Source organism: Mus caroli, chromosome 11, assembly GCF_900094665.2.
Source record: "Mus caroli chromosome 11, CAROLI_EIJ_v1.1, whole genome shotgun sequence".
Classification (NCBI taxonomy): Eukaryota; Metazoa; Chordata; class Mammalia; order Rodentia; family Muridae; genus Mus; species Mus caroli.
In genome coordinates this window covers 45,921,365-45,932,029 of record NC_034580.1, presented here as the reverse complement: position 1 = coordinate 45,932,029, position 10,665 = coordinate 45,921,365, and the positions used below count along the sequence as shown (strand labels likewise).

Genomic DNA, 10,665 nt, shown 5'->3' with positions numbered 1-10,665 from the left:
TTTACCTTTCGCCATCTGGTAATCTCTGGAGTTAGTTGATTTAGTTGTCTCTGGTTAGAGCTTGTTCCTCAGGTGATTCTGTTAGCCTCTATCAGCAGACATGGGAGACTAGCTCTCTCCTCTGAGTTTCAGTGGTCAGAGCACTCTCTGCATGCAAGCTCTCCTCTTACAGGGAAGATGCATAGATATCTTGCTTTAGGACCTCCCTCCTGGCAAAAGATGAAGGCCCAAAACAGAACCTGTCCTGAAGCTGAGTTGATTTGGCATGTCCCAGAAGCTGTTAGCTTCTGTATTCTACACTCTCACCTGTGCAGAATACTCTCGGAGGACTCCTAGAACCAAGATGTCTGCAGCCGATGCTCAGGCCAAGCGCTCACAGCCTGGGCGGACCCCTATCCTCTGGCCAGGAAAGTGGCCAGATGTCTGGGGCCGGAAAAGGGGGCTGCCTTAGAAGCTCTGTGGCCACCGCCTGTCCAAGAAGCTGTTAGCTTCTCTCATTTAGTCATTAATAGCACACTTTGAAATATGTTTCACATACTATAGGCAACTATTTTCTGCTTTGGCTGGCATGGTGGTAACTGTTTATAATCCCAAGATACAGGAAACTGAGGCAGGAGGATCACTAGTATTAGGTTAACTTGGGTTATATATCTAGATACCATCTCAAAAAAGAAGCACATTAAAACTTGTTGTTGTGAAATTTAGAAAACCGAAGATACAATTTGCAAAACACATGAAACTCAAGAAGAAGGAAGACCTGTGTGGATACTTCGTTCCTTCTTAGAACGGGGAAAAAATACCTATGGAAGGAGTAAGAGTTTGGAGTGAGACCATCCAGAGACTGCCCCACCTGGGCATCCATCCCACAAACAACCTCCAAACCCAGACACTATTGCCTATGCCAGCAAGATTTTCCTGACAGGACCCTGATATAGCCTTCTCTTGTGAAGCTATGCCAGTGCCTGGTAAACACAGAAGTGGATACTCACAGTCATCTATTTGATGGAACACAGGGTCCCCCAATGAAGTAGCTAGAGAACGTACCCAAGGAGCTAAAGGGGTCTGCAGCCCTATAAGAGGATCAACAATATGAACTAACCAGAACCCCAGAGCTTCTGTTTCTAGTTGCATATGTAGCAGAGGATGGCCTAGTTGGCCATCAGTGGGAGGAGAGGCCCTTGGTCTTTCAAAGATTATATGCTCCAGTACAGGGAAATGCCAGGGCAAGGAAGCAGGAGTGGGTGGGTTGGGGAGCATGGGGGGGCGTTTATATGGGACTTTCAGAGAAGAAACTAGGAAAGGAGGTAACATTTGAAACGTAAATGAAGAAAATCTCAAAAATACTAGCTACTTTAATAACATGTTGATGTTTTACTAGGATGCTTTATTACTTCTTCTGTTTCATTTAGAATGAGGTGCCGTATTTGACATTAGCATTTATTCAATGTATAATGAGCATAATTTGAACACTACGATATTTTTCTCTATAGAGAAGAAATCAGCAGAGGAAATTTATTTCTTTAAAAATAAGTTGTTTTCAGGAGTTCTTAAGAGCATTTGCTGCTCTTCCAGAGGATCCAAGATCAGTTCCCAGTTCCCAAGTCAGGCAGCTTACACCTACTTGTATCCCCAGTTCCAAGGGTTCCACACCATCTTTTGACCTCCTTGGATAAGTGCAGCCATATTACTATGGAAAGTGGTCACAAGACCCCTAAGACCCTTTTCTTGTACTTTTTAGCTGAGTCTAGAGGTACTTCGCTCATGGCTAGGACTGAGGGGTTCAGCCTTAACAGTGTAGAGTACTATCTGTAGCTTGTGTTTTCACTCACAGTCAGTCTAGAGAGTCACACAGTCAGACTAGATCTCTTCACCTCTAAAGCATGTTTGTCCTTCAGAGAGCAGCAGGGCAACAGACTTGTCACCATGACAGGACAAGACTGGTTGTGTGGCTCCAGGCTTGTCACCATGACAAGACAAGACTGGGTGTGTGGCCAGCCTGCCCCTGTGTGTTGTCTGACCCTTGCTTTCTTCTCTGAGGGTATTTCTGCTCCACCTCAAGCTGCAACATGTCTAACTCTAACCAATATGAGACTGGACAATAGAAATCATGACCAAAGCAACAGCCATCTCCCACATGTTGCTCTGAGGTTCACCAAGCAGATATGCACCGTGCTAAGCGGACTTAGAGCCCCTGTTGAGGAGCCTTGTAACTGTCTCCTTCATGTCCTTGTTCCTCAGGCTGTAAATGAAGGGGTTCAGCATGGGGGTAACCACAGTATACATGATGGTGGCTACCGTGTCCTGGATGGAAAAGGAGCCCGGAGGTCGAATATAGATCCCCAGAATTGTCCCATAGAACAGGGTGACCACAGACAAATGTGAGCTACATGTGGAAAATGCCTTGTGCCTGCCCTTGGCAGAGGGGATCTGGAGGACCGCCATGGTGATTCGGACATAAGAGACCACAATGAGAATGCAGGGGGCCACAAAGAGAAATAAGGTTCCCAGGAAGACATGTTGATTGACTCGTGTGTCTGAACAGGCCAACTTCATGAGCAGGTAAGCATCACAGTAGAAGTGAGAGATCTCTGGGATGGAGGAGCAGAAACTCAGTCTACTTAGGAGGAGTGTGTGCACCAGAGAGATGAGGCCAGAGCACATCCACACAATGGCTGCCAGCCCCACACAGAGCTGGGGGGTGATGATGGTGTGGTACTGTAGTGGGTAGCATATGGCCACGAATCTGTNCAGGGCCATGGCAGNCAGCAGAAAGGTGTCCACATTGGCAAAAGAAATTATGAAATACAGCTGAGTCAGGCACTGTGCATAAGAGATGGTCCTTGTTCCAGCCACATGGCTAGCCAGGAGCCTGGGGATGAGATTGGTAGTGAAGCAGACATCAACGAAGGAAAGATTGGCCAGGAAGAAGTACATGGGTGTGTGCAGGCGGGGGTCAGAGATGATGGCCAGGAAGATGAGTGTGTTCCCAGCTACCGTGACCAGGTACATGCACAGGAAAGCCCAGAAGAGAATTTGTTGCTGCTGTGGGTCATTGGTGATGCCAAGCAGGAGNAACTCNCTGACTCCAGTCTCATTCTCCCTCCCCTTGGACATCTTCCAGAGGCTCAGGCTCCTGCATGGGGTAGACTGGACACTGGAACTCAATGTGTGATCAGACTCAGGTCATAGCTCATAGGTAGGACCTTTCTACCAAAACTCTGTGTGTTTGTGTGTGTGTGTGTGTGTGTGTGTGTGTGTGTGTGTATGTGTAGGTCACAGGAGAATATTAAGGAATCAGTTCTCTCCCTCTACCATTCGTTCTAGGGATGGAACCCGGATGCTCAAGCTTGAAATGTTCCGGCTAGTTTTACATAAACTTGACACAAGCAGAGGTCAAAGGAGAAGAGAGTGCTGTAATTGAGAAAACTCATTCATAAGATCAGGCTGTAGTCAGGTATACAGCGCATTTTATTAATTAGTGTTTGATGGGGGATGAGGAGCATTGTGGGTAGTACCATCCCTGGGTTAGGGGGTCCTGGCTTTGATAAGAAAGCAGGCTGAGCAAGCCAGAAAGTAGCACCCTTCCATGTCATAAGCTCCTGCCACCAGGTTCCTGCCCTTTTTGGCTTCCTTCAATCAACAGTGACGTGGAGGTCTAAGCCAAGTGAACCTTTATCTTCCCAAGTTACTTTGGTGTTTCCTTACAGGAAAAGTAACCCTAAGTATGGCAGATGCAGAAGCATTGAACGGGTACTACTTACTGGCTTGCTCAGCCTGCTTCCTTATAGACCCATGGCTGCCAGCTCAGGGAATGCCCCACCTACAGTGGGCTAGGCCCTCCTCCACCATTGATCACTAATTTAGAGACTCACAGCCTCGGTTACCTTCTGAGCCACCTCACTGCTCCTGACTGTGCAGCTTCATCAGGTGTTCCTCCTTGCACATGCTCCTTGCTTACACCTCTATCAAATTTGCTCCTTCATTGAGTCATTTATGGAATGTTTTCCTCATGAGACCATGCATTCCTCAGAACAGAGATACATCTTTCTCAGGCACTGCTCAGTGCCAGGAACTATGCCTGGCACATAGTAGGTGTCCAAGAAAGTAGTCAAAGGAAAGAATGTTCATAAAGACCTTGCACTCTAAAATCCAGCAACATAAAACTGCAGCTGCAGTAGAAATGTCTGTTTGTAATTAGCAGTGCATTCAAGAAATTAAACTGAGCTGGTTGATGGCTCACCGGTTAAGAGCAGTGACTGCTCTTCCAGAGGTCCAGAGTTCAATTCCCTGCAACCACATGGTGGCTCACAAGCATCTGTAATGGGTTCTGATGGCCTTTTCTTGTGTGTCTGATGGCAGTGACAGTGTACTCACATATATAAAATAAATAACATCTTTTTTTAAAAAAAAAAAAAAGAAAGAAAGAAAACTGAGGAGCTAGACAGATGGCTCAGTGGTTAAGAGTACTTCCTGTACTTTCAGAGGACGGAAGTACTATTCTCAGCAACCATTGCAGGAGGTTCACAACTGTCTGTATTTCCAGCTCTGGTTAATCTAGTGCCCTCTATTGGCCCCCAAAAGCACCTGCCTGAACATACTCCTCACACAAAAAATTTTAAACAAACTAAAATAGACATTTCAAGCATGAGATGCAGTCCTACCGAGTTAGAATTGAGAGCTGACCCTGACAGTGCTCAGCAAGGGCCAGTGTTGACAAGTCTAAGGTCATGGTCTATAGGAGTTTCTTCTGTGTCACTGTGAAAGAGGATGGCATGTCCAGACTCTGAGTGACACCTGGCCTGTGACTCCTGAGATCAGAGGTGGGTAAACTTGTTTCTGTCACCCAGATCTCTCCTCCATGTATATTTCTATAAGCTTCTGTCTCACCTGTTCCCTGAAGGCTTCTATGTTGTTGTGGTTTCCAGGGTGATCTGCTGAGAAGTGTTAAAACTTAAAGAAGTAGGGCATGTTCTTGGAGCCATGTCTTAGCTGGTTAAGAGCTCTGGCCACTCTTGGCAGCTCACAATATATACTTCCAGTTTTAGGGGATTAGGGGATATGATACCCCCTTCTGGTCTCCATGGGTACCTTACACAAGTGTGTACTACATAGATAGCAGGCAAAACACTCATACACACAAATATAGATAGATAGATAGATAGATAGATAGATAGATAGATAGATAGATACATTCATACATACATACATAGGTAGATAGATAGATAGATAGATAGATAGATAGATAGATAGATAGATAGATAGATGACTGATAGATGATAGACAAATGATAGATGATAGATAGATATGTGATAGACAGATAGTAGATAGATAGATGATAAATAATTGATAGTTAATAGGTAGATAGATGAGAGATAGATGATAGATGGACAGATGATAAATGATGCATAGATGATAGGTAGATGATAGACAGGAAGGGAGAGAGAGAGAGAGAGAGAGAGAGAGAGAGAGAGAGAGAGAGAGAGAGAATTTGGAGTTAAACTGCTGGTAGGTCTTCTGGCCACTGGGTTGTGTGCTTGAGGGAACCCCAATCCATCCCCTCTCTTATTTCTTGTCCTGGTCAACACACATGGTTTTGTTATATCACACTCTTCTATCAGCATGTGCTGCCTCACCATAGGCTACAAACAAAGGAGCCAGTTGTCTCTGGAGCAAAGCCCTCTAAAACCATGAGCCCAAATCAACCTGCCATCTTTGTAAGTGGACTGCCTTAGATGCGACTAACAGCGATGGATGCTGATGAATACAGATTTTTAATGTCCTGCAAATCATTTCACACAGGCTGATAGCTAAAAAGCAATCACAGGAAAACTGGATTTCTGACTCTTGGGAGATCTTAGCCTGAGAACAATCATCCACTCGTTCTCATAGGGCATCAATCAGTCAGGAAAATGGATGCACTCATATCATTGAAAAACCACTATGCTTTAGAATGTGCCCTGTAACAGCTCTCTGTGCTGACTTCCTTTGTGTCCCCACAGAGCCTTCCTCTGCAGTAAGTTTATAAATGTTCCCAGTAGACTAGGAGGGACAGCAGAGATGGGGGACTCCCCAGGCAGCAGAGCAAACATTCTCTGCTCCAGGCAGTCTGTTCTGATCCCCATGGTCCCCTGCTCATCTGGCCCTGGAGTCACTGGGGGCAATGTCCACAGTGTATACACTTCCTGCCTGTTACCTTTCTAGGATCTGCCTGGTGCTCTGGGTGGTGGAGACTCTGAGGCAGCTCTAAAAGCTGAGCTGAAAGCAGAGCTGTTTGTTACAAAAAGGCAATTTTAGACATAGACCATTCACTTCTATCACTCGAAACAGAAACAAAGTGTAAGGCATTCTTGGTGGGGGGTTTGTTTTTTGTTTTATTTTTGCTTTGATATAGCCCAGACTGGCCCTGAACTTGCTATATAGCAGAAGATGAACCTGAACTCCTCAACTCTGCCTCCACCTCCTGGGACTGAGATAGCTGCCATCACGCACTTTGAATTCTTAGAGAACACCTTTAACTTTTATTCAGGTTCAAAGTGAAATGGCAGAAACGAGGGGCTCTTGTCCTGTTGCTCACTCAGGCATTGAGCAGATACACATGAAGTGTGCTGTAATGTCCCCGTCAGACCACCAGATAATCAGGACCAAACCCTGCCCTCTGGTAATACCTTTGTCTTCCAGAAAGCTCCAAAGAGACACAAAACTGACAAGTTCCAAGGAGATGAGGATGGGAGGGGCTGCAGCTCAGTAGAGCACTGGCCTAGCATCTATGAGGATCTGGCTTTGACCCCTAGCACAGCACAAACAAGTAGTTCTGGTGCATTCCTGTGATTTCGGCACTCTGGTAGTAGAGGCAGGAGGGTCAAAAATTCAAGTCCATCCTTAACCAAATAATTGGAGACCAGCCTGGGGATATATGGCACCCTGTCTCAAAAGTGCATTCATGCATACACATACACACAGTTACAAAGACAGACAGATGGAAGGAAGGAAGGAAGGAAGGAAGGAAGGAAGGAAGGAAGGAAGGAAGGAATAAAGGAAGGGAGAGAGGGAGGAAGGGAGGAAGGGAGGGAGGGAGGGAGGGAGAAAGGAAGAAGGAAGAATAAAAAAGATAAGAAAAGGAAATTGAGATGTATCAAAAATTATTGAGTCTTATGTACCAGCTGGAGAGATGACTCAGCGGTTAAGAGCACTGACTGTTCTTCCAGAGATCCTGAATTCAATTCCCAGCAACTATATTGTAGCTCACAACCATCTGTAATGTGTTCTGATGCCCTCTTCTGGTGTGTCTGAAGACAGCGACAGAGTACTCATACAAATAAAATAAATAGATCTCTTTAAAAAAAAAAAAGACACTAGCAGGATTTTGCTGAAAAGACCCTGATATAGCTGTCTCTAGTGAGACTATGCTGGGGCCTGCAAACACATAAGTGGATGTTCACAGTCAGCTATTGGATGGATCACAGGGCCCCCAATGGAGGAGCTAGAAAGAGTACCCAAGGAGGTGAGGGGAACTGCAACCCTATGGGTGGAACAACAATATGAACTCACCAGTGCCTCCCGGAGCTCATGTCTCTAGCTGCATATGTATCAGAGGATGGCCTGGTAGGCCATCAGTGGAAAGAGAGTCCCTTTGGTCATGCAGACTTTATATGTCTTAGTGCAGGGGAATGCAGGGCCAGGAAGTGGGAGTGGGTGAGTGGGGAGTTGGGGGGGAGGGTGTGGGGGACTTTTGGGATAGCACTTGAGATGTGAATTAAGAAAGTACCTAATTTTTTTTAAAAAAGAGTCTCAGGTACATGGTATTTTTCTTACAGGGAAAAACGTAAGGAGAAAATCACATGATTAAAAAAAAAACAATTTAAAAATATTTTCTTTACGATTCAGCATTATCTACCACCATTTAATAATCTCAAGGGAGACATTAGCACCCTTTCTGGTTCATCACAACCTTGTACTTGGGTGGAGTCCCCTCCTGCTCTCCAAATCCCATGCTCTGCACACTGCCACACAAGAGGAAATTGGGGCAGACAATGGCAGCAGAGGCTGGTTCTCCTGCTCCCACCCTGGCTCCTGTTTAATCTAGAAATTGAGCAGGTGGCTCTTCTCAGTCACCCTCACCTGGTATGGTGACAATAGTGAAAAACAAGGGGAGGGTGTACTTACAGTGTCTGACTCCATCCTGGTAAATGGAAGTGAAGGGTTACAGCTACCTGGCTGTCCCACACTTTATTTGATCACAGTCACTACCACACAGAACACTAAGAGAACGCAGTATGGAATATTAGGCCCTTCCCACACTAAGTAAAGTTGCATTGTGACCAAGGGAGTGACCAGGTGAGTAGGGTGGAGTGAGAGACATCGAGAGGACAGAGGGAATAATTTGGGGGTTAAGCACTCTTCTCAAACACACAAGGCACTGGGTTTGAGTATCAGCACCACAGAAGTTTATCAAGTGAAAGAAAGCAAGGACAGGGAACACACATGGCTGACATGAAACAGAACATGCGCTGAAAAACCATGCTTTGTACAAATATGTCAGTTTACCTGGTGTCAGTGAGCCTTTGAGCATTCGCCAGCCCTGGCCAGTTGTTCCACTTGGAAATGCATTTCTCCTTCACCAGACCATCTTCTCTTCTGCTACCATGGACATGTCACTGTTCATAATTTTATACCAGGACATAGGAGTCTGGAAACCCAGGCTCAAGATCCCAGTCCATTCCTGTAGCATGCTGGCCCCAGACCTAGGTGTCATAGGTGACAGAACAACTCCCCAATTAAAACTACACTCGTCCTACCCAACCGTCTGAGCTGGTCTGAATTCCTTTCCCTCAATTCTGGCCCTGGCATCCACTCATCTCTTGGAATGCAAACTAGTGTTCCATGATTGCCAACCAGAGCAGAGATGTTTGGCAGGGGTCCTGGGAGTTGACATGAGTGGTTCCACCTGCCAGCCAGGGGACTCCTTGGTGGATCCTATCTGATGCTTCATCCACATGGCTCCACTATCTCCCCAAAGTGGTCTGCTTCCTTTCCATTCAGATGTTTAAAACCTCTATAGATTGGGGCTTAGGGTAGCCCTGCAGTATTATGTCGGGTGGTTTAAAGTACACTTTATAAAGTCATTGTGCAGAAGACAAGGTAAATCTGGAGGAACTTTGAGGGTGTGAGACCTACAGTTACTTAGGTGAGTGTGGACATAATGGGACCTCTGCACCAGTTCCAGGGATGGCCAAATACACATTTTCTAGGAGTTATAGAGTTGGTGAGGCATAGTGTTCTCAAGCCACTATGAAACAACATCCAAAATATTATCTAGACAACTAAAATATATCAAGACTCCCCCCCACCCATCAGTTCCTTACCTTCTTCACTGCTGACTGGTGCCAGGCATGAGAGCAAGTGCCATGAACCTGTGCGCAATTAAGGCAAAAGTTGACCAACAGTGGCTACCCCTGTGCAGGTGGTGGCCCCCTGTGTTCTCACGGCTCTGTGGTGAGGGTGCTGTGCCCAGTCTCCTGGAGGAACAGTTTGCCTTCCTCTGGGATGGAACATAGTTTCATTTTATGCATGTTAGTCGTTTTATGATGTCTACGAGCAAGAGAACCCCCAAAGTGCCTTATTACAGGTTATTCAGGAGGGAGTTTTCGTGCTTTCTCTGACTCCCTAAGGACTTACAAAGAAGGGGAAGATTGTCCCTACTGCGGGTCAATGCTGCATTCAAGTGGGGAACTTTTAAATACAATTCAAATCTCAGTGGGCTGGCAGCCCCGTAGAATCACTTAAGATGTTGGCCATGTGCTTTCTAATTATTCAGTACTCATTTATGTACTCTTGTCAGGTGAGGAGAGACATGAAGAACACAGATCCTATTTGGCAATAGCCCTAACTAGTCTGCTTTTAGAATATATTTGTTCTAAGTTGGGTAAAATTCCTCCCCAAAAGAGTGTTGGGAGATTTGGCCAACATCCAAAGCTGGAGAATTTCATTGAATGGTCATTGGAATGCGTGGCCCTTCTTTAGTGTCTCTTTTTATTGCTATGACAAAATTTCTGATGAAAGTAGCTTAAGGAATGGTTTGTTCTGGCTCATGGTTTGAGGGGACACAGTGACCATAGTGAAATGAAATGGTGGTGGCTGTATGAGACAGCTGGTCACATTAGAGCCACCTTTACTAAGCAGAGGGAGGGAGCTGGATACTGGTACTGAGCTTTCCTGGGGTGGTGGCACCCACATTCAGGGTAGGTATCCCCTCAGTTAATCTATGGGAACTAAAACAGGGCAGGGGAAGGAGGGGCAGGGAGGATAGCCTGAGCCCAGCCATAGTTCACCCTATGCTCTGGGCAGGCAGTTTTGAGAGGTCTGCCAGACACCTTCCACTCTGCCCCAGGTGGGCATCTAAGCCACTGACCCCCACTCAACTGGGGATGGAAAAGGGGCAGCCCCTGACCTGGGACTCCGAGTCAACATGCTGTAGCCCCAGGGTTATGGGAGAGAGGGCTAAGATGGAGAGGTTCCCACTCAGCCAAGAGTGAGCACAGTGGGTCTTGATGAGCAGAGACAGTCAATGGTTTTAGAGCTTTATTGTAGAAAGGCAGGGGGGAAGAGAAAAGGTAGAGAGAGAGAGAGAGAGAGAGAGAGAGAGAGAGAGAGAGAGAGAGAGAGAGA

General features: G+C 46.1%; 1 protein-coding gene across 1 annotated transcript; it reads right to left on the bottom strand.

Annotated features, from left to right (window-relative positions):
* Positions 1-2,172: 2,172 nt before the first annotated feature.
* On the bottom strand, positions 2,173-3,114 carry LOC110306220 (olfactory receptor 1D2-like). Its single transcript, XM_021178416.1, has one exon. The coding sequence runs from the start codon at positions 3,112-3,114 to the stop codon at positions 2,173-2,175; it is 942 nt and encodes a 313-aa protein (XP_021034075.1).
* Positions 3,115-10,665: the final 7,551 nt, after the last annotated feature.